Source organism: Melopsittacus undulatus, chromosome 11 (genome assembly GCF_012275295.1).
Source record: "Melopsittacus undulatus isolate bMelUnd1 chromosome 11, bMelUnd1.mat.Z, whole genome shotgun sequence".
Classification (NCBI taxonomy): Eukaryota; Metazoa; Chordata; class Aves; order Psittaciformes; family Psittaculidae; genus Melopsittacus; species Melopsittacus undulatus.
The window spans coordinates 24023846-24048715 of NC_047537.1; the positions used below are offsets into that span (position 1 = coordinate 24023846).

At 45.5% G+C, this 24870-nt stretch overlaps 1 protein-coding gene across 2 annotated transcripts in view; it reads right to left on the reverse strand.

Moving 5' to 3' along the window:
• RPTOR (regulatory associated protein of MTOR complex 1) overlaps positions 1–24870 on the reverse strand; it is a 115158-nt gene that overhangs the window by 52613 nt on the left and 37675 nt on the right. For both annotated transcript variants that reach the window (XM_031054555.2, XM_005140729.3), the window contains exons 7-13: positions 22950–23009; positions 15610–15710; positions 14519–14663; positions 6863–6938; positions 5267–5368; positions 1820–1903; positions 418–528 (exon numbers count right to left, since the gene is read on the reverse strand). In XM_031054555.2, coding sequence (XP_030910415.1) covers positions 418–528; positions 1820–1903; positions 5267–5368; positions 6863–6938; positions 14519–14663; positions 15610–15710; positions 22950–23009 — 679 coding nt within the window. The remainder of the gene's footprint in view (positions 1–417; positions 529–1819; positions 1904–5266; positions 5369–6862; positions 6939–14518; positions 14664–15609; positions 15711–22949; positions 23010–24870) is intronic.

Genomic DNA, 24870 nt, shown 5'->3' on the forward strand with positions numbered 1-24870 from the left:
GCACCGCGAGGGACCCCTTCCACTGGAGCAGCTGCTCCAAGCCCCTGTGTCCAACCTGGCCTTGAGCACTGCCAGGGATGGGGCAGCCACAGCTTCTCTGGGCACCCTGTGCCAGCGCCTCAGCACCCTCACAGGGAAGAGCTTCTGCCTAAGAGCTCATCTCAGTCTTCCCTCTGGCAGGTTAAAGCCATTCCCCTTGTTCTGTCCCTACAGGCCCTTGTCCAAAGCTCCTCTCCAGCTTTCTTGCCAGACCCTTTTAGGTACTAGGAAGCTGTTGTAAGGTCTCCCTTGATCCTGGTCGCCAGCTACTGCAGTGTGAAGTTTCAGGAGAAATTGCTGAGTCTAAAGCAACTGGAAAAAGTGGAGATGGGGAAGTTGCTGGAACCCAAAAGAAACAGCCAAGTTCAAAATACTTACACTGTCCACGGCCAGAATTTTGGCCCAGATGAAGACCAGGAGAGGCCTCAGCTCACGAGCTGAACTCTGGAGCAGCTTCAGCACATAGGGGAAAATGCCAACGGACAGGGCCTGGGCGGGCAGAGAACAGTGAACGGTGTTTAACCACAGAGGAGAAATGTGGCAGAAAACAATTCCAGCAGGGAGGGGATCCCTTTGCATCTCTCTGCTGCTTATTTTCATTTGGATGTCAACAGAAATTTTCAGACTCATTTGCTCCATGGAGACTCAGAGCTAATCTAGCGCTCGCTTTTGCACCTTACAGCCTGGGCTATTTAATGTTCACAATACATTGCACTCTCCTCAGACAGGGCCATTTGCTCTCACAAGTAAACGTACTGCAAAAGCTCAGTAATTGCAGCCTTCCCACTGGAAATTAAACAGGCTTCTTGCCTTGCACAGACTTTTTACCCTGCTTTTTCTATGGGAGCAGAGGCTCTGGCAGGAGGGCATGCACCACGTCAAGAATCACACTGACTGCTGTCACACATAAAGGACACACACGGTGGGGACTGTGTTCACAGCACTGGGCTTGGGGTGTTACATCTGAGCATCAGTGAGGTCTATAGAGCACCTCATAGCCAGAGCAAAGGCTGTGGCTGAAGTGCAGTGCATTTTGATCCCCAGTGTTTATAATCCAGAGGTCTTAAAATCCCCTTTAACACATATTTTCTTCCTACCACAGAGGGCTAAGCTGTCTGTGAAGCTGCAGAAGGGAGTCTTGACTGAGATGGAGGAGAAACACAAAGAAAACTTCTAAAAAGTCCCATCATTGAGCTATTCCATGACCAGTTGGTGGTTTGTCTTCATCACTTTTATCAACAAATAGCTCCATTTACAAGTGTTTGAAACCACTCCTCTGTTTAATTCTTATTTATTATCTGCACTGCGCTAACCACTTTCCCAAATGCAGAAGGCAGCTACTGCCTTCTCAGAAGAGCTTATAAAATCCAAAGGCCAAACAGATAAAGGAAGAGATGAAAATGATGCAGGCAGTAAGCTGAGAGAGCAGATGATAAATGTACGTGCTCTCTTTCTGTTATTTATTTGACATGACAAACCTTCTTATTTGTCCCAGATGTTCCCTCCTGTTTTGTCCCTTACAATATTTTACACTAAACTATTCCCAAGGAACAACTCCTTGTTTAATGTAAATGAAAAGCTACCCAACCTCTCTGATTAATACAAACCACTTTTCTTTTAGTGATGCTCTCTCCATTTCACACACATGAACACATAAACCACCGGCCATTTGTCAAACCTATGGAGTATCTTCCCCATCTTCCTCCCATAAATCACTTGTATTTATCCCTTGCCCTGAAATAAACCCAATATGACAAGACAACAAGCAACATCCACGCACCAAGCTAACAGCCCAGGGACCCAGGTCCAAAAACCTTCCCAGCAAATCCAGAGCCCGCAGCCGGTGAACCTGGCTCAGCAGCACCTGCAGAGGACAGGGAGAAGGGTTACTGCAGAAAAAAACACACACCCTTGTGAGTGCAGAGCAATGTAAAAGGACCTCAGGGCTGCTCCATCCCTTGGAACAAGCCTGGCCTGAATGGAAAAGGCCATTGTTCAGACAGGCTGAATCAGCCCAGCTCTCTCAGCCTGTCTCCAGAGCTGCTCCAGCACTCAGAGCATATCCATGGCCTCCTCCGGACATGCTTGAGCCTGCAGATATTTTCCTGGGAACACAGTTATTCTCCATCTCCACATCACTGTTCCACTGGCTCTCCCTGCTAATTCCTCTCTCAAGAGCAGTGGCTCCAATGCAGCAGCCCCTGTGGATCTCAGATACACTCAGTATTCCACCTGCCTCTCCCCAGCAAAGCAGGAATGTGACTGTATCTGCAGGAAGGATCCAGAGGTGAGCAAAAGGCTCAGTCTGCCATTACTCAAAAGAGCTCAGAAGCAGAAAAAGAGGCTTTGCTTTCCTTGGCAATTGGTGTAAGAGACTTAAGAGGGAAGCAAAAGGTCACATTAGTTGTTAATAAAAATCTCATTAAAGTGCAGTCTGACGATGCTAATGAGGTGGTAGTTTACTGGCTTATACCCACCCCAGTGTGAAATATTAACAGGCAGACTTTCAGTTCTTAATCTCCTTAACAGATGTAAGATATTGGAATGCAACATTTAATCCTCAGTTTAAATTGAGAAACATTCCTCAGCACGAGGCTTGGGCTGAGAGACTCACTGATTTAGCTCCCCAATTCTATCCCCTTCTCAGTGTTTTTCCACACTGCATATTCAAATTCAAATTGTTTTTTCATGTTTGCTATTGAAGAATAACTAAATTACTTGGCTCATGGTTCATACTATTGATGACTGATGCTAAAGATGTTCAGAAAGAGTCCAGAAGAGGATAACAGGAAGATGTGTTAACCACTGCAACAGTTTCACCCCTGAATATCATGAGCTCAGGCTCAGGTCATAAGAGAAAGGATTTTGGTCACCCTGCCCTAGTTGGCACCAGCCCACTCCATAAACTCACTACAGAACTTGGCGTGATTATCAATGTGCTTTAGAGGTGCCCAGCACAGGAATAACAGAGGCAGCTGGTTGAGATTAAAGCAGTGCTAGAAACCAGGGCACAGAAAGCTGAAAGGACAGAGAGGAGCACGTTGGACACTGGGTGCTTAACCAGGCAACGGGAGGCACAGGGATAACAGTGCTGCTAGCCCTGACCTTCAGAAACAAGTAAATGCACAAATTCTGTCAGAGCTGGGGAAAACCAGCTGTAATTGAAAAGGATTGCCAGGTGACAATGCAAAGCCACATCTCAACAGTGCCAGCATCCCACAGAACCCTTAACCAAATCATTTCCTATTTCGAGAGCTCTGTTTTGTTATTTTCAAAACCCCAAAAGCCACCAGCCTCCCCAGGCTTCTATATTCCCACTTTCCCAACTGATCTGCACAATAACTTGAAGCCAAAACTGACACAAGTTCTAGAGACTTGGGTGAGGATGTGGGGAGTCTATGCATGACTTATGAACAGTTACTGAAATGATGGACTGGACAAAGCACTGTCTCATGTCCCACCCTGACGTTTGCACACCTCTGTTCCTGAACAGAGGATAGGGAACCTAATAATGTCTACACACACAAGTTCAGAGATTAGCCAGTACACAAGAGGGTAGTTTAGAAATAAGAGTCCATGTTTCAGCAGGCATCTCCAAGCAAACACAGGATGGAAGAAAGAGATTGCAGCAGTGCTGTCCCCATGGCTGTCTGTGGGACAAACGCTGCTCTTGGCCATATGCACTGGAGATGCTGTGGCAGGAGGTACCTCCATGAGGATGGAGCATCAGCCACTCAGGCTGTGCTTACATCAGCTTCTCTTTGCTGACTCCTCTCTTCTCTGCACCACGACAGCACCCGAGTGCAGCCTGTCCCATGCACAGCAGGAATTCAATCTGGAAAGCAACTTCTGGAAGTCAATTAAAAGGCCATTTACAAAGGACCATTTCCCTGTCTGTGACAAATCCATGCATGGCTGGCAGCAGGGCCCTGGTACTCAAATACTGTCTTTTCCCAGGGGAAAATCCAAATGGAAAACAGAATCAGCCTTTGTTAGACTACAGCAGTATGGTCTAAGCGCACTCCCAAGGGATCAAAGCAAAACGACACCCCAAAGGGGTCTGAGATGCCCTTCCTTCCCTCTCCTGATCAGTTGGTCTCCGATTCAAAGTACCTCAGACCTGTTACCAAACAATCATATTCCACTATACAATTAATATACCGTAATTATAAGAATAATTATGTTGCCCTGGCTCATTTTGCTCCAGGGTGAGAAGCAGGTTCCTTTGCCAGCTTACCTCTCAATTCCACTGCAAGGTTAAGCTCCCTGCAGAGCCCTCTAGAGCCAAATAGTTCACTGGAAAAGAGCAAAGTTGGTGCTAGAGCAGAAGCCTGCTTTCTCCCATTGCAGCAACAGAGATAAACCCTACATCTCTTTATCCAGCTGATCTCTCAAGGCTTGGGAGGCTCAAGGAAATTAAGATTTGGTTTCACAGAGATTGATGGTGCTGTCAGTCACAAAACAAGCTGGTAGCTAACAGAGGGCATACGAGCCTTCACACATTTAGTGAAAGGAATCACATATCCTTATACAAGAGACTGGAACCACGTTCCTTCAAACAGAAAGACCTTAAATTTTGCTGCCTGGAAGGGAAGAGACCTCAGCTGCTGCGACAAGGGTTTATATTTCTGTCAATACAAAGTCCTAGGGAGGAGAGGGCAAGAGCAAATGACAACTGTAATATGTGCCTTCCCATGACATATTGTTTGAAATGAGGGGTTCCGTTTCTAGCAGATTTACTTCTCCTTTATACTTATGAACTTTGTCTAGTCTGAGCAAATGCCTACCAGAACACTACATTCCTTCCAGGCATGGTCTTCAGAGACTTGTTTCTGTGTTCTTACAGCAAAATTTCAGCATCCCATTAAGGGGAACACTTTCCAGGCTGTACTAGAGAGATAAAGGAGCCGCTTCCAAACTATTTACAGTGTAGTAGCTTCCACTTTCTGAAAACAGAGAGAAGATAAAAGTCTCTGCCTGATAGAGCTGGCATACGAGAGGAGATACTACAGGAAAACACAACAAAGACGGGCTACTCTATGAAAAAGTCTTGCTACTTCAAAGAAAGGAGGAGGCAGCAGAGCCCGATACAGAAAAAGGGTGAAGGTATGGGGGAAGAAAAGCACTTTGCCTTCATCTGCACAGGTCTAACAAACACCTAATCAGCTGTAGCTCATCCTGCAGGAACCCATGTGGTTTCCGTGCCCGCTGGCACCTGGGCTCTCACCTGCAGGACAATGGGGAGCTGCTCCGGGGGGTTGCGGTTCTCCACGCCCATGGTCAGCCAGACCTGGAATGCCGTCAGCTGCTCTGCAAAGAAGGGGCTGTGCTGTTGGAGCAAGGACAGGAATGCAGACTTGAGTTAAAAACAAAACCAAACATAGTGAAGCAAACAGTCTCAGCACTTAAAGACTCACACAGTTTATGGTTTCCAAAGCCTATTTCTTTTAATTGACACACACTTCATAGAATCCCAGAGTGGTCTGGGTTGGAAGGGACCTTAAAGCTCACCTAGTTCCAACCCCTGCCATGGTCAGGGACATCTTCCACTAGGGCAGCTTGCTCCAAGCCCCTGTGTCCAAACTGGCCTTGAGCACTGCCAGGGATGGGTTACTTGGTGAGATCTGACATCCTGAAGCACATTTAAGTCCTGTGAACCTGCTCAATGCACAGAGCATCTCCTGTCTCCCAACACCAGCAGTGACCTGCCCATCACCTGACATTACTCCCCAGAACACTCCACTGCGCAGCACACACTCAGATGGCCCCTGGACACACCAGCATCCCCCACCAGTGCAGCAGTGCCTGAGGAAACGCTCCTTTTGCCATCCATCACCCCAAGTATGTGGTGCAAGCTGGGTATGAGAAATACTGACCAAAGAACACAGAAGCTGCCAGCTAGAAATCCACAGGGAACAGAAACCGAGTAGGAAGGAGGCAGGGGGGAGATGGGAGGAGGCAGAATGAACCAACCCAAACCCATCAGAGGCCAGTGGCTCCCCAGGCACCCCTGGGCAAGGCCCTCCTCCACCATGTTATTGGATTTTCCAGGTCTGACTGGGCAAGAACACCTAGAGAATATGCAGGAGTCAGACACACGTGGTTTACAATGTGCTGCTGAAACAAACCAGCCCTGAGGAGACAGCTGGTCGTTTTGTGCAGGGCCAGGCTCGACTCTCAACCCACAGCATGGCTGGTGAATGGATGGCAGCAGGTAAAGGTAATGCTGTGACTCACCCGGCCTTCTGACATCCTGGACATTGAGAGGTGCTTCTGCCAGCCTGGATATGAACCAGGCTGACTAAGCCCACAATGTCCCTTTCCCTACCTTGCGCTGAGCAGTTCCTCCCAGGATTACTAGTACCAGTCACCTCCTCTGACTTACAACAACACATCTTGATGGGCATAAATCAAGGGGTTTGAGGGCAAGATGTTGATTAGAACACAAGAAATCCATCAGAGATGTGTCTGCTCCATCATTTGTCACAGTGCAGAAATGAGCATTTTCCACTCCCTCCCAAGCCAACAGCCAAACTTCTTGTCCCCGTAGGTGTCTCAGAGATGTTCAACAGGTTAATACTTGTCCCCTCTCTGCAGAGCAGGCACCTATGTGGTGTTAATCACACTGGATTTTAAATGGAAGCATAAGGAATAGCTCAGAAGAGGACTCGAGCTCAGGCAGCTCATGAAGTCCGAGCTGTGACAGCATGTTGATAGCTCTACCCACTGCAACTTCTAGCCAAAACATGCAAGAAATCACATCTGTCACTGAAAACCTGCTTTAAACTGGGCACATAGCATGTCAAGGCATCACCCAACTTACCCTAAAGGCAGTTCCTTCTTCTATAATTGTAGGTAATTGGGAAAGGCAAATATCAACTGCAAGGTCCCAAGCTTGCCTAGAGGAAAAGGTAAGAGAAGGAAGAGAAGTCATCATAGGTTAGTCCTAAGTAATATCAAGGTAAACTTAAATCCTGATCATACAAGTATGTGGACAAAGCAATGTTGTCTGGGTGGCTTCGAAATGCTTAATATTCCCTTCTTCTAAAGACAAGTGTAACATATGAGAACTATTCAGATAAACAGCGAGAAGGTCTGGTCCAGCATCAGGCTGATGAACAAAATGTGGGCAAGTTAAAGAGATTCCTGGCTGAAGTTCCCAGACCCTGCTCCTCTCTGTGATGTAGAGAGCAGAGTGAACTGAAGTCCTATTATACACCTGTCCTCATGCAAAAATAGATGAACTCAACCCTGGATTAGCTCCAACCCACAACCCTTCAGCATACTCCTCTGTACAGACCCAAAACCTGGCTTGCTCTGTATTCCAGTCACAGCAGAGCAGCTCAGGTAGATGCATTCCTCCTGATGGGCCCTCCAGCCCACAATTCATGGATACACCTACACCAGTACCTTAATTCCCCCTTTCCACATCCTCCACACAGCTGCCGTGTCCCTGCACACAGTGCTGAGACAAGTGACTCTCTCTCCAGTAATCTAATTCTGAGCTGGGTTTTGCATGGCAGCCTTGTTAGAGATCAGCTCTCCATGAGTCACCCCAGGACGCGCTCAGCTAGGAGAGGAAATACTGAAAGATTTCTGTTTTCACACTTATCTCCTATACTATTTAATGGCTGAAGTATTGTAACTGGCAATATTTTAGTGCTATAGTTGTCACAGCACTTAAATTACACACAGCGGCCAAGGAACCTGATTCAGTGCAAACAAAATGTGCTACAGTCTGCTTCAACAGCCTCACAAACCAAACTAAAATCCATGCATTTAGTCTCCAACATTCCTAAAACACCTCTAAAAAGTAAAACCGTTACTTTTTACCCCAGAAACAATTAGCCCATCTCTATCCATTGACGTTCCACACACCTCCCATTTTAACATATGAATTAGTATACCCTGAAGGGCTGAGTTAAAACACCATCCACTGGGTTTCTGACACAGAAAGAACTAAGTTGCTCCTCAACCACATTTGCTCTTCCATGGCTCCTGGCTATCATGTGGTAACATCAATACACTGAGCAATGTTTCTTCTCCAGGAACATTTGCAGACATGAGGCCATAGGTGATAATCAATACAGTGTGCTTTAGTTACCTGCTCTAGTAAGTTCCTAAATCACACTGTTTGGAGTCAAACAAAGCCCTCTATTCGAACAACCACCACATGAAATCCATCCAATTATTCTAACTGGAGGCTGCTCTCAACCGAAAACCATCACCCCAATTAGATGGAAGAATAAACTCGAAGGCTCTTGTATTTTTCCTATGGATTCAGGAGATGCAGCTTGGTTTAGTTGCCCCAGACCTTGTCCCTCTGTTTCTCACCTTCCACTTGACAATATGCTGCCAATATAATTAAGAGGTAATCAAGAGATAATCGAAGCATGGCAAGAAATACTCCCCACATGCTCAATAAAGATCCACACTGGAGAGCAACTGTTTACACAGAGCTGATGAAACAGAGAGTTATCCCTAGTTGTGGCAGAGGCAAAGTCAATTAGTGCAAATACAAAGATCATTTCCTTCAGGTAAAGAAGAAGCATTTCTAACTTACAGGTTTCTTGGAGGAATGGGCACCAGCACCTACAGAAATTCTCTCAAACACTAAAACCCATCAATACCTTGTGCCTTTGAGAGATGTTTTACTAGACAGGAGAAAAACAGTTTAGAGATCCGGGACAACCAGTTTGATTTTGGCTGTCTATAGAAGGGTTCTGCACAGGTCATTATACTGCAGAGGCACAGTGCTAAGATGCCAAGCTCCTCACTGTAGGTAAGAAGCACTAATGCTGCTATAAAAACATCCAAAGCAGCCATGCAAGGCCAAACTCAAAAGTTTTAAGTGTTATCAGAAAGAAGAAACTAAAAAAGATATTTTAGTAGATTAAATCAAAGTCTTTTTGTGCTTCCAAAACCAGCCAATACAGCCACACGAGTGTTGCTCAACCTTTCCAAAGAGTAACCGCCAACATGAAGTCTTAACATTACTGCTTACCCAATCTAGTGCTGCTGAGTAACACCAGCTGTGAAAGAGACTTGAAGTGATTCTCCAGCCTTCCAAACCAGCCCAGCACATGGCTTGTGAGGCTTTAGGCTGCCCGTGAGCTGCCCCACAGGTAACTCCCTGTGCTGGTGATGGCATTAAACGGCATTACAATTAAAAGATTCAAACCAAGCCCCAGATGAATGGTAAAGGACTAATGCCATGGAATACGTGAGGGAAACAGAAGGGGAAAACCACTTGTTACAGTCATGGTGAAAATAATGGCTGGTGGTGGGGAGGAGGAGCAGTGATTGACTGTTTTAATATGCCAGGGGGAACCAGAAAGGTGGGTAAACCATAGACACGCTCACTGAACTAATATTCCACTTCAGCACGCAAACAAGAGATAAATTATGGAGCAGCAGTGAACAAGGATGGGTGGTGTCACACCCTCACAGCGATTTATGAAAGCCAACCCAAGAGATCACTCCTGCTCTACCTTCCCTGCAGAGACTGCTGTTTGCAAAGCACTGTGGAAGATTTGTTTTCACCACATCAGGTACAAAGAGAGCTTGGCAATACCCCCCCCCCATTGTTCTTTCCTCTCTTTACTGTGCCCATCTAACAAGCCTGGGCTCCCACCATGACAAGATGACACTATCCACAGGGCAATGACCTGCTGAAATACTGCAGTGCTCCAACTGTACAAAGTTATGCTACTAAAGAATGGGGGGTGTGGGTGTGCGTGTGTTGTGCTATGTTACCCTAATTGCTCTGTAGGTACAACAAATGGATCCAGCACATGCATAAGAAGAGAGAACACCTCGCCTTTGCACCCCCTGCTAAGTCAGAAGCTATCACACACTTAATGTTAGCTTACTCAATGCACAAGATGCAAGGGGTCACCCTGTGCAAGGATACTGCACTTCAGATTACATGAAAATTAAAAATGAAAAGGCATTTTCCACAATTCTACAATAAAAAATGTAGAATAGGAAAGAGCTGCCCCGAAATCCATCATTAACTCCTCCCACGACAGAAATACTCATCTAGCTCTATATTCTAATTTCAATTTCTCTTACCCTTCAGCACAAAGTCCCTATCATGCACCCCCAGACTCCATCTATCCCCACTCAGCCCAATCCCAACTTCATTACAGCAGGACTGCTGAAACTGTCAATAATTTAATGTGAGCTCATCCAATGCCTTTATTGCTTGCCAGAGGTGCTGCAAAAGTTTGGACTTTCAAGCAAGGGACAGCTGAGACTTCCAGCTCTGCTCAGTGACTGCTTAATGGGGCAAACCCAGGAATCAGCTGGTAACTGAAGCCCACAATGACACTAACTGCAGAAATGAAGCACAGCTGGAGAGGCGAGCATTAGTCTTCCTTCAGCCACATGTATGGTGGAACATGCAGATAATGAAAGCACCTTTTCTGATGCTCGTTTCTGGGCTGAGTCACTGTCTGATGCTTTGAATCCTCACATCACGTGTTTTTATAATGTATTCTTATTAACATTCTCTCTTCTTCTGGGAACAGCTTGTATCATACTGCATCACACAGGAGATTAGTGAAAATGAGTATTTCTTACTGGGGCAGTCATGCTGAGGAGCCACCAAAGAGAAGCTGAAGCTCCCCATGGTCCTGGGGCTCAGGTGCCAGGGTACCTGCGCGGCTGGAATGGCATTTCTGGAACCATTACATGCTTCAGACTCTATCAAACACGGGGGACAAGTTTCTTCATGTTTGTTTTTCCTGCAAGTACAGTTCAGCCACGGCCCCTACTTGATTGGATGTCAGACTTCAGCTGATTCTCCTGCTCCTCAGTGACACTGGGAACTCCGAAGGCCCCTCCAGGTGTCCAGCTGGAAGCTGCTCAGACACCGGTGTCTGGGAACAACTGTTATTGCTGTGAATACTTAGTACAACTCTGAAACCCTCCTTTCTTCTACCAATGCATTCCCCTGCTCCAATCTCAACTTAAAGTACATGCTTTGCTATTTTTGTCCATTGTCTCCATTAAACTATCCATAGTCCATTAATGGGTCTTGGAGACATTAAGATAAACACAGACACACAGAAAAATCTGGTTAAACCAGCAGTGTAATCTGAATTAATCTCGTCCTTCAAATGCCAAGCAGTTCCAAATACCCTTTTGAACAATCCCTCCTTGCTGCCATACACAGTCTCACCCTGAAGCTCAGAGACTCCTTTCTCTGAGCCAGTCAAGCAGCCCTGCATCCATCCTGCCACACTCCCCCAGCTCCTCTCCCACCTTCAATTGTGTTGCTACATTATGGTTTTCTTTTCAGGCAGAATTCCAAGCTTATTTTATTTGCAGTGTGTTATCACTTACTTCCAACCCGAATCTCATGATCACTGTACATGCTAGTGCAATATTTCCATAATGGACAAATCAAAGCTCTTCCAAAACATAATTAAGGTACTTTGTTTTAATATATGACCTGTGTTAGGAGATATTTCCAAATGCATTATTAGGCCTTTTCAAAGGCTGTGAATATAACTTGCTGGCAACAGCAGTAACATATGAACCATAATCCATCACAACAGAGATGAAGATGCTGACAGAGCATCAGGCCTCCTATTCTTACTGCACAATAGAGGGAACAACTCTGGAAGTCAAACAGTAAAGCCAGTCAATCAATATACATTAATACCTGTATTATAGTAGTGCCTGCAGCAGCCAAGAACCTACAGTGCGAAGCACCAGACAAACACAACCCACAGCCTGTGCCCGGGAGGGTTCATGCCTGAGCAGGTGAACCAGAGAAAGCCAATACAAGAAGAAAGACAGAACGGGAATATGTCAGAGCCCAACAAAGAGGGCAAGGTCACTGAGATGAGAGATGAGCTCTCCTGATTCCCAAACACAGTTCTCTTGCTGAAATTAAAAGACTAGCAGCTTGTGGGTCAGATTTTCCCTTAACAGAAAAGTTTTCATTTTTCCCCAGCTACCGGGGTAAAGCTGATGATGAAGTGGGAGGTGACAGTGGTCTCCAAGTGAGTTGATAGAACAATTTAATAGGTCAAAATAATTAAAAGTTGTTTCCAAAGGGCTAAACCAACAGAGCTCTTACCCCCTGCAGCCCCCGTGCTCCTGTAGCACCAGGCCAGATCCCCAGATCATGAGATGTTTGAGCATGACCCCGGGGAAACACCCAGTTCTAGTCGCTATCCCAGCTGTGAATGTGCAGAACAGCTTGCGTCCAACAGCACAACAGACATAACAGAGTAATCCCACAGTGCCTTTGTGAATGGAGGAGAAATGCCCAGATGAGCGCCCAGAGGATAATGGAAGAGGATATATCCACATATGTACTGGGGAAGCTATAACAACACACCACCACTTTGTGAGCAATAAGTTAAAACCCAAGTGAGCATCGCTGACAAGCCAGCAGCCAGGACTCCCTCCCCAAAACACTGACATGCTGGGAATGGAAAAAATTAGTGAAGAGCCTCAAATAAACCAGCAATCAGCAAACCCTTACTGCATCATCCACCATGTAACAACGCGGATGTGGATTCAATGTGATCACCAAGTCATGTTGGAAGCTTCCTTTCTTTCCAGCGCTCCTTTGGCCAACTCTCCTGCCCTCCAGTCACATCACCGAGGTTATCTAAACACTAAAGTGGGTTTGGAGGCTGCAGATCAGGGATCCATTAGAAAATTCTTGAATGAAAGGTGACAGATAAGTGACTATTTTTAGAAAACATTTAAGCAAGCCCTAAATTAGTTTCTAAATCCGTCCCTGCTGAAAGCTCACACTAATGAACTGACAAAAGTGGAATTTGCCACATTTGCTTCAAACTGCACATTTTTGGAAGACACTGAATAAAATGTGTCAAAGGATTCTCTGCTCACTGGCTGCCCGCTTTGCGTTTGCAATTCACAAGGAAAAGAGCCTTGTGGGTGACTTCTCCTGAGAATTTCTTCTTCTGGTTAAATCCTAAAAAGTAGTGATGGTGGTGTTAACCTGTGGTATGGGCTGGGGAGCTTTACAGAGGTATTTACAGCACCATTCTGCAGCAGGAGAAATACAGTACAAGCAAGGAATGGACATCTAGAATCCATCACGCTACCATGCAGCTCTATAAGATACAGAATAAGATTCAGGGATTTCTCCTTTCATTCCCATGGTTCAGCATGTGAACAGCAACACCAACTCCACGTCAAGCCATACTCTCACAGGAAACCAAAATAGAGGCTTTTAATACGCTAGCAATAAGAATGAATTATACTCCCATGAGGAACCAGAAATAGAGGCTTTTAATATGTTGGCAATGAGCTATAAATAACTCCAGAGATTTACTGGTTTAATTTCAGCATTTCTGCAGTCGTGTTCCACCTTTCTGCAACATGGTTCTGCTGCTTGAGATGAGCCACATCCAGCAGCAGCATCACCTCAGAGCCACCATCTAAACTCTGGAGGGTTTTCTGCTCCTCGCTGACAAACAGCCCAGTCCCTCATGTCACACAAGGTGAAGAACATAATTCGCTGGGCACAAGCTCGCAGCACACTTAGTGAGGCTGCCCAGCTTCAACTACTCCATCCAAAGCCTCCCTGTTGCCTCCAAGCTCTTCAATAATTAAAGCAGCTTCACAGTTGCCAGCAAACACCTCCGCAGCGACAGCTTCCACCTGCAACTGCTGGAGGGGCTCTGTCGTTAGCTCGGGGAAACCATGCCATGATTGCTGCTATAAGCCCTGTACTTATCACCATCCCTCCATACATTCATTTTCCTCCACGATTTTACGGAGGAAACACATCAAAAGTGCAGGCAGATTAAGCCCACTCAGCTACCTTTACCTGTTGTTTTATTAGCCTTTTAGCATGCTATCCAGCTATCATCATCTCTTACAGGAACTAAGATAGCTTGACTGTACCAGCTTCTACTTAGCCAAATCTTGTACTGTTCTATTCTTAATCATAGTGAATAAATAAAAGCAAACAGTTTTGGTATTACTGTTAATTTTATTATTGTTGTTCACGGGACATTGGTTTGACAGTCAACCCCCCCTTTAAGAGCTTTCCAATAACGGTGCCACCTCCATTTCCATTAATCATCCTAAAAGCACCACTAAAAGTTGATGAACTCTGCAGCAAAGAATTTCTTCTACTTCAGCACCCCAAGTTAAGAATTTTTCCCTCAAGTCCTCAGGTCTCCCCACCCTTCCCAATCTGTGATCAGCTTTACTTTGGGAAAATAAAGGTAGCAAATGCCCAACTTTTCTATTTGGAGGGAAAGACTGGAGTGACCTGATGCTGCTGTATCACAGAATTACATTCCAGTTATGTATGCACAGAGATGGCTATAATGCTGCCACAGGCTCTTTCAGTTTTGATCCTGGCTAAACCAGCAAAGCACTGTGCAGATTTAAGCAGTAACAATCTTTCATGACTAGAGAGCCCAAAATCTCCTCAAGGCACCAGCACGTGCCTCTGAAGCCACTGGCTCTCACTTACCACATGGCGTGCATGTAGGTGGGAGGCAGGCGGGGGCTGCTCACCGGGGTGCAGTTGTAGGATCTCATAATCCTTTCTGCCAAGAGAAAGTTCCGAAATAAACTGGCCACGAGCAGGTCCTGCCTGAAGAGCTTCTGGAAAAGGTCTGCCAAGAGAGCACGGGAGTTACTGGGTGTGGGTCTCCATAGCTTCAGTGCCTCAGGTAACATGCAAAGATCGGTTAAAACACAAAACCATGTCAACATCTTATTCCAGTTAGAAGGACCCTACATCAGCTCTACAGTGACATGATACAACAACTGTTAAAAGGAAATCCCGCCTCTGAGTTCCCTTAAAGCAAATCTCAGTTTTACATTAACAGAATCAAATACTTTTCTGTACCAGGTTCTTTTTTTGCCTTTTTTTTTTAGATAAAATTCCCTTGTTGGTGTTTCAGCCTGAGTTTTCAGAAGTTACTGAGGGAGGAAAGGACCTCTGTGTTCTATTTAACCAAGAACTACGCACCTGTAGATGGGCAGTTGGCTGTGCTTGTAAGAAGCCAAAATGAATCCTAAAAGATAGCAAGTGTGCTCTCTTCCATAGAGGCAAAGATGAATGTAAGTAGTGCTGAGAATCAGGAAGAGCGTAGCTGGAAGACTGTTCACGCATTTGGCAACTTTTGCTCCAGGGTTACCAATTAAAGGTACAACAGGGATAGAGAAATGGGATGAAGTTACTGGTGGGGAACCCAGGCTGCCTTACCAGCAAAGAGGAAAGAACCCTTTACTTGTGACACTAACAAAGGCTGGAAGAAAACAGATTGCTCTGTACAAGTACAGCAAGAATGAGAATCATTCAAGCTTAAAGCAATCATGTTAGCACTAAGAAAAGCCCTTCTGGTTTCTAATGATCAGGTTGCTGAAATGCTGCTGGTAAAAAGAGTGAATTAAAAAGTTTAACTAGCCTTGAGATCCAGCCTGATCTGTGCTCTCCATAGCAGGCTTTCATTTTCTCCTCCTGTCAGTGCCTCATTTATCTCACTCTTCACCCTTGTACAGTGAATAAGCGATGCGCGCTCCTGAGCAGATTTGGTTCGCCTGCCCAAGCCTTACCTCTAGGCAAGACGTTCCAGGCGATGGTGTCTGTGATAGCGGTGAAGATCCAGTTCAGCTCTCCCAGGGGGGTTCTCCTGTCATTCAGTCTGCCCGGGATCCTACAACAGGGAAAAATCCCATTTCCTATTAAACCCACGTGTTTTGTGACATGCACTCATGCACACCTCTGAGGCTCAATCAAGGCCCACCAAATAATTCCAGACCTTAATTCTTCACAAAGAATTCATGTTGCTGACAGACTTCCCTTATCCAAAGTCTATTACATTTGAATTTGCTTGGGAGATGAACTGCCAGATAAAGGATGCTAAAGCAGGAATCATTTACAGGTAACTGAGCTAAAGGAAAATGTCTGGAAAGACATCACAGGGATGATGTGGAGCTCTGAGATGCAATGAAAATTACTTTTTTCTTCTGAAGTACCACCCAGCTTCATTTTATCCATTATTCACTTCTTGCTGAAACATTCAATAACAAATATTACAAACCACTTGCTCACCACCTGTAACATCCCTGTGTAAGAACTCCTGAGGGATCATATTCCAGGAAAAAAACAATTATTGTTCTTTAAACATTTATTATTCCAAGCACCAACATCCCATTCAGCAGTGGTGGACAGCACTGTCCCACCAGGAATCTTGCTGTTCCCAGGATCCTGGTTTTTTAGACTGAAACCAGTCATCCAGGAGGTGAACAAAGATCTCATTCTGTATCTGCTCACCAGTGAGGTCCAAAGACACTACAGGGCCAACATGTACTCTGATTTCTGTGACTGCAGAGACCGAGAGACAGGCTGCCTTGACCCAAAATCGATGCACACAACACTGTTTAAAGCAGGAAAAGCTGTAAGATGGTCTTCAGCATCTCTCAGCTTCTGCCTCCAGCCTGATCAGCTTTCCTCACTGCATTTTCTAATGCTTATTTGCTTCTCCTAAAAATACAAACAAGAAGAAAAAACCCACCCACCCACGATGAACAGACTCATCCTGGGCTCTCTTATTAACACTCAGACACTCACATAGCAAACACAACCCAGTGCTCTCAAGCAGAGCCTCTTTCCCTTGGGAAGGTACCAGAGTGGATCAGGAAACTTCAGAAACACGCACCCAATGCAGTAAGACATCCTATGATTTAATCCCAACATACCCCAGCTTCCCTTCTGGAACAAGTTTCAAATATTAGAAGTATCGAGACAAACTACATGAAGCACTTACTCTATAGCAACTTACTCTCCTGCTCTGCACAGCAGCACTAGTTCCATACAGGTTCAGATGAAGCATATTCCCTTGTACAAATAGTTCCTAAACCAGCCCGAAATTAACATCTTATAAAGAATTCCTGTCTGTCTTGATACCAGAGGAAAAACCTACATCTCTGAGCCAGCATTTGTTAACCGAGCCCCAGAGCAAGCAAAGGGAACCCAAGGCCGCTGCTCTTGTGAGGATTTCACATCAATATTTGCATTGCAGAACACCCTCTGCAGCATTTCCAAGTCAGAACATGATTAAGCAGACACTGAAAACATCTTTGCCAAGATTCCCAGCAAGCCAAACACTGAACCTAAACCATCTGATGGCCACTTCCAAGGCAGTTTTCAGCCAGAAAAGCTGCACCACAGCATAATGTAACCAACCACAACGTGGGCCAGAGTCAGGAGAGAGGCACAAACCAATGCACTGTGTGTTTCTTGACACACTTCTAAACGTCTATTTGAAATAATCAGTTATGCTCTTTTTTAACATCATCTACCCCAGAGGTCACTTGACTTGTTATTTCTGCATGGTTCCACTACACAAACACACTTACTGTCATTTTTCAGGTAAAATACTTTGGATGAGTACATTTGCCTGTACAACCTCCTCTTTCTTCTTTTCCTTTCTGTCTGGGCACGCATCAACAGAACCAGAACGTCACAAGGCTCCAGATAGTCTTTTTCCCCAGGAGGAACATTGCTGTCGTCCTCATATCGCTTCTCCTGATGTCTTTCACATTAAGCTCTGACAATCAGCGGGAGCCTTTGACAGTGAGGACAAAGCAGACCTCATCTGTAAAAACTATTTCTGAGAGAGGGGAAGAAAAGGGAAAAAGGGCAGCACGTCCCAGCTGCTCGCTGCAATTGAGCATCTCCAGACTCTCAATTGTTTCTTCCATCAACTTCCCGACAGATGCCTTCACTGAGACCTAAATCACGGCAGTCTATTGTGCAAAGTGAGGACTACAAAATGTCAGGGTCATGGAGGAGCTCATGCAAGGTGCAACCATCAACCACCTTGTAAAAAATTCAGCAGAATCCCATGAATCATTTTCACTACAGGGGAAGCATGTGCCCCAAAGAATGCCAGGTTCTCCCTTCAGTGGGCTCCACCTGTATCTCTTCTTTTGGAATGTAATACATACCAATACTAGGATATGCAGTATCATACTTAAATTTCAGAACACAAGCTGCTTTGGTACTGATGTATCAAATACCTGCCCACATTCACAATGATTTTAAACAGAAAATAACACAAGAATATTTCCCTTTTCATTCCTCCATGGGAAAAGGGACACCACAGCAATCAGTACCAAGAGCAGGAACATAATACAATGACATGGACACCTCTAGAACTGGCAAGAGCTGCTTAGACAGGATCAACACAGTTCATGTGCTCACAGACAATATGTTCTCATCACAAAAGGAGAGCAGTGAGGCAGGCGGCAAGCCACTGGGCTCCCAAAACCTTGGGAACTACTCGAGAAAGACAAAACCTCTGAGGTTCTTCAGTCATCTGTTTGGGAGTGCTGCAGAGCTCTGTACACCAGTGCTCAGTCTCTCTTCTCTCCATACGAAGACACGAATGAAGTGTTGCCATGAAAACCACCCTTTCGAGTGCTATCTTCATGCTGGATTTACAATAGGCTTTGCCTACATGAGAGGCTGATACCCTGTAACAATGGTGAGAAAATGAAACACTCCATTTCAATAAACCCCAGTTTATTACAGAAGAGGAACTTTCCAGAATAGCATCTTCAATAGCAAAGTTTTGCCTCAGCCCAAGTGCTAATGAGGGAGCTATTGCCAACAGGCAGCGTGGCACAGCACTCTGTTAGACCAGGGCTGAAACCACTCAGTTAACACATCCTGAAACATGCTCTAACGCCATCTCCTGAATTTTCCGGAAGAAAATAAAGGGGCTGGAATGTACGGGCCCTCACTTGAAAGGCAAACTCAAAATGACACTTTTCCCACTAGAAACGAAATAATAACTAAAACCCCACAGGCTGCAGCATTTCAGCATGTGAAATGGTTGAGCAGGTATCTGTCTGCAGGGGCATCTCATCTTGTGCCCCTTGTAATGACAGAGATCAGGGTCCTGTTAACAGCAGAACCATTGCTCTGCCTTCAGCTGCCTTTATCCACTTGCCCAAGAGGCAGCAGGATTTGTCCTTGCCCAGTCCTGCTGAAACAACAGAGCTCTTTTCTAGTAGCCAAACGCTTTTCCCCATCTACTTTGAATCCTGATGATTTCTACCAAGCCTCTGTCCAGCAGCTCTGGCAGCATCTCCTCTCATCAGGCAGCAGGGTGTTCCAGGGCATTATCAGTACTATCTTAGAACACAGTATTGATTCTTGTTGGAAATACCATTTCAATTCAGCAGTTAGCCTTGTCTGCTTACACAGCAACACCCATTTTGTTTGTTCAGACCCAAGCACAAGCCAGGAAGGTTATTCCATACCTGGGCAGCTTTTGTCCTTCTGACCTTTTCAAACAAACCACCATTTCCAGTGACTTTCCACACAACAAACTCTCTTCCCAGACTGATGCGAGGAATTCAAACAGTCAGCAGAAAGCCACTGGTGGTATGAAGCTCTGATGGCCTCAGGTGATGCTAATGGACCCCACCAGCCACAGCGGGCAGGACACCAGCCAGGCAGAGGAAATGGCACTGGAAGAGCAGCCAATAGTGCCTACTGGGATCACCCGGGGAAAGAATCCTGATACTACTCAGCTGCCCTCCTTCGCCTGCCCTGCCATTTCCCATCCTCAAGGCAAGTGCTTAGCCAAGTCCTGAGAGCACACACCAAAGGTGTTTGTTAGAGCACAGCGTAAGTTCTACATTTCCCCCACTTACATTACTTTTGCCATATAATATCATGGGATTTTATTTTCCTACTTTATCTTTGAAGTGGCTCCTACTGAACCATTACTCATCAATAACCAACAACATTAAAACATTCATAATTTCCAGTCTGTGACATTTGACAATACTTAAAGTGGAAACAAAAATTAATTTTAGTCTCAGATTTGTTATTTCTCATGATTCCAGCGATGGGCTTTGTGCTGGTGAGTGACAGCAGAGATGGGCTCTGCTCTCAGAGCAGCAGCAGCTCAGGCTGCAGCCAGACACAGCTCTCCCACGCTGCTCCTGCCTACGTGATGCAGAGCTGACAGTCACAAAAGGTCCTTTGTCACCAAACCCTGACAGCAGGGGAGGATGCTCCTTCCTGCTTGTGAACGTGAGCTGTGGTACCATGTTCATGTGCTCATTTGAAAAGATGGTTTCCTAAGTGGCCTCCCCAGAAGCACCAACAGCCCCCGGCTCACTGCGAGTTTTGTTCAGAGAATTCCCTCCTTCTGCAACAGGGACCCAGAGAAAAAAGAATCCCAGGAAGCAACATCCTACCCTTGCTCTCTGGAGAATGTGACTTCAGGAGGGAGCCTAATGCAGACATGGATCAAAGCATCATTCTTGTACACCCAGCTTTGTATTCCCACCCTACACCAAGTTAAATGATTCCTTAGGGTTTTTCCCAAAATGTTTAAAAAGCAGATCACAGCCCCAGTTCATCCCACTCAACAGCCGCACAAGTTGTGCCAACAGAGACAGTGGGACACTGGTGATCCAACAGGACAGGCCAACCAAGGCAGCTGGAACATCCAACATCAATGCTGCCACCAAAGGGCTTAGGAAGTGGCAGCCTAAGGTTCCCAAATTCCCAGTACTTCACCAACATGGTTTTCCTGTCTACCTCCAGCAAAGATCCTTATTTTTAAACTAGGGATTATTTTGGCTTCATCTCCAAAGATGCGAGATCTAACTGCACATCAGGATACACCCCAGGCCCAGACAATCAGAAACCAGAGCTCCTCACAGAAGGCGCAGCCTCATTCAGGTCTGCACCTTGCCAGGTAAACTCCTTCCCCAGTTTTAAAGACAACCAAATTACAAATTAGAGTGTACACAGAGCCAATGCAGGAGGTATTCCAGTGCTATCTCGAGACTGTCAGAAAATACACGTTTTTCCTATAACTGGTACAGATCGAAATAATAACGATATCCTCAGGAACCTACTTCTGGCACACTCTCCATGAAAACAGCCCCTAAAGAATGCACATTTCCTGTAATATTGACCTATAAGAATCAAGAATACTGAAGAAAACGTCTTTTGCCTGTAAATCATTGTTTAAAGAGCATTTAACACTCAGCACCACATCCAAGCGTTCCATGAAGCCAACTCTTAAGCTACCTGGCTCAGACCTTCCCTGACCCTTGCCATATGTTCCTTGATTAGGTACACTCTTGTAGCAATGTTAATTGCAATTCCTGTAACATTGTCATTGCTCTGGAACACATTTATCCAGTGGCCTGAGGTGACCCCAGCCCATGCTGGTGATGCCCATCAGTTCTTCACACCCCCAGATCCCACCCTGAGCACACAGCAGAGCAAGGTGAAGCCCTGGGGAGGTTATACATTTCCCTCCTGCTCCTCATCTCCTGAAATCCAAAAGGAAAACAAAACCCAACACATTTTACAATGGCTTTCAGGGAAAACAACATCCAGTGGTGGACCCTCTCCTAGGCTGCCACATCTCTGAAACTGCCCTGATGCTGCCTCTGACAGATGGGATCCTGTCTCTATTATTCTAGTTGTAAATTGAAAAATTATTCTTACTTGGCAAGATTAGTGCCTCTGAAATACAGCTGTACGAGAATCATTACTCAGCTTCCCCAACTGAGATGAGGTGGGATAATCAAGTTTTCACATATAAAATGAGCATGATTAAATACCTCAAGACTATTGATGAGCCCAACTCTTCCACAACATGTATTTTAGAAGAGTGAGTAGCACCGAGAAGCATTTTTAACCCCACCTGAATGTAAAACATGCAGGTTAACATGGAGTGATTTACTGAAGCAAAATCTGAACAAGAAACGTTCGCAGAGGCAATCTTAGCCTCATGCCTTCTGCTGTAACAGGTAATTGCGACTGGCAGCAGGAGCAATGAAGGATTCCTGCACCTCGCCGCACCAGGCAGTGCCTTATTAAAGCACCAGGAAGTATGATAATGTATTTCTATTAAGAATTCACGCTTATTATGCAGATTCCTGTTCTCCAGACCCCTTACGGGATGCCCTTCAATTCTTCAGTCTCCATCTCTACAAAGGATGCTACACAAGAGTTCTAATTAATCAACAACTGCATTTCTAAGGCAACATTTCTCAGAAATCGAATGAATGATCTTTAATGAATAACTTCCAGGCAGTTTGTGTGTGTGTGTGTGTATCAGTGTTCCAAGCACAGGGCATTCAAAAGCAATCTGCAGGGAGCACAGAGCTACTGCCGCTCATGGCTGCGAGCATCTGCTGCTGGTCTTTAAGAATATGCTTCCCATGAAAAAAGACAGAAACTCATGAAAATCTTAAAACCCAAGCATACAGTGGACAATTACTATTATTAATAGTTCAAAGTCTCCTTTGTTTGTATAAACTGAATCTGACAAACAGTTGTCCTGGTTAATCAGTTTGCCTCAGCTGCCTGACAACCAGTAAATATGCTCAAATATCGCCTGGATAAAAGGCTTAGAACATGTTTCAGTGGTGTTACGTCTGAAATATAACAGCACCATTAGACAAAGAACACGAGCCCAGCACAGTGATGACGTGCCAAACCATTTTTGGCTGTGTGTTTACCTGTTTCTGAGCTGGTTTTGGTGTCGTGGGGTGTTGTGCAGCTCACAGAACTGCGAGCATGGCTCCGCTGGGCAAAGCCCCACACGAAAACCAGGGTTGGGCTCCAGAACATGGCCGTGACCTGTGTCTGTGGTTGCCATCTCTCTGCAGCACAAGCAGAAAAAACTACAGGACCCAGAGCTCCTGGGGCCAAGCAAAGCCCGGCTCCCTTTGACGGCCACAGCTTATTTCAGCACACGGGAAGGCAGGAAATGACAAACACCATAGGTGCAGACCTGAAAAGCTTTCCAAAGGAATTTCTTCACAGACAAACAAGAGAAATGCAAGAAATAACATTGAAATGAAGAGAAACAGGGGATAAAGAATAATCGTAAAATTTGGCTTACTTCTCTATTAAATCCAGTGTGACTCCTGGCACCAGCCTGACACTCTTCTGCATACAGAACCTGTGGGGAAGAGAATAGAATAAAATAAAACACACTAATTGACTATTTAATGACAGGGTTCTGCAAAAAGAATATGGAAGGAGGTTTCCTTATTACACTGCTTCTGCTTTTAAAACAGTGTTTGGGTAGCAAACTTTGCTACAGCATAATAGGAATGAAGCAAAGCCCTCAGTGTTTGTCACACTCATGATTATGCGGCGATTTCCATCGTCAGGTGTCAAAACTGGGGTATTGTAACTGTCACAGTGACAAGTTTTCCAGCACAGAGCAGGGGAAAAGGGCTCACAGTCATCCCGCATAGTCCCTTGGGAGGAGCAAGACGACACAAGAGCCAAGGAGGTTTATGCCTCTGGAATAATGATTAGAGCTGGCTGGGCTTCCCTGAAGAGATCTGGCACTGCAGGCAGGGGAGGGAGCATGGGAGGGAGCGACAGGGATGCGGCAAGTCCAAACGCCTCTGTTGTTCAATTAAAAAAGTGCTGACTCCATTTCCTCAGCACTCCACAAGCACTGCTTCAGGAAGGCCAGCCCTGGAAATGCAGGGCCCTGTTGGCACACTGCTCCCTGTGCCTAGAAAATCCCTGAAGGGCCTAAAGCCAAGCAGGTGTGGGAAGACAAGACGCTGCCGGCCGCTTCCCAGTGTGTCTCACTCCTCCAGCACATGGGATGTGCATTGTGGCCCAGGGGACAGACCTGGGAAACAACAGACCTGGGAAAGAAAACCAGCAAATTGATCTTGAGAGATTACTTCCTCAGAGGTTTCACTGCATTCCCAGCCTGTTTTCCCTGTACTTCAGAAATCCACTCTTCCAGGAACAGAAGCTCCATGGGCAGCTTGAAGCAGAAGTGCCCGGCTGCCCAGGAGACCACTCTCCTGCAGCAGGAGACATTAAGGTCTCAAGCGATGGCTGGTGTCATCATCACAAACATCAGGTGAACTATGTTAGAGCTGCACATAAACAGACCAGTAAATGCGAGGTTGAAAGAAGAAAACCAGGAATACACATAACTGCTCCACTGGTTCTGCTCAGGTATCACAGGAGGGTTCCGAAACTCAATTTAGTTTCTCTAAATAAATTTGGGACCGAGGACTGGCCCAGGTAACCCTCAAAAATCCCAAGCAGAAATAAATGGGTTAAACCCCCTCCACTTTAAACACTTGTTTTAATTGATCCAACAGAGCATGAGTTGTCACAGCTGAAGTTTTTGTTTTCATACACTTACAAGGTTGCTGCTTCACCATCCTGGTGTACAAACTGCACATCTGAGCCTAAGCAGCTCCCAAACCTTTCACTTCTTTGTGGTTTGGGGGTTTCCAAGCATTCTTCAGGAGCCCTATTATTGCTCTATAACGAGTGCGACGTCATGGTTCAAAGCCAGGGGGCCCTTCAGACAATTCAGACAAGCACAGCCTTCTCTCTGATGTGTTAAATCCTGAACATACAATTGCAGCTGGTTTATCTCTTACGGGATTGAAGATAACACCAGCACATGACGCACCACTGATCCTAGCATCCAATATAGTTGCTTTTTGCTTTAGACAGCATGAGAGACATGGACCTGCCTGAACTGGGGCACCAAACACACACTAATTTCTGCCTCTTCCTGCAATAGCTGCATTTATGTCCTGATTAGTGCATGTCAGTCAAGATTAACAATGCAGACAGCTTATCTCTAAGCTTGTCTCACAGCTATATGTAGTTACAACATATATTTGGAATATATCAGCTCACAGCAGCCATTACACATGGAGATAATCAGTACCAGAATTCATACACTGGGTTCCCAGAACTGTCAGACCACACTGAAGTCTCATGGACCACATTCAGAAGGGCATGACTGACCTGGGTTTCTCTCACCA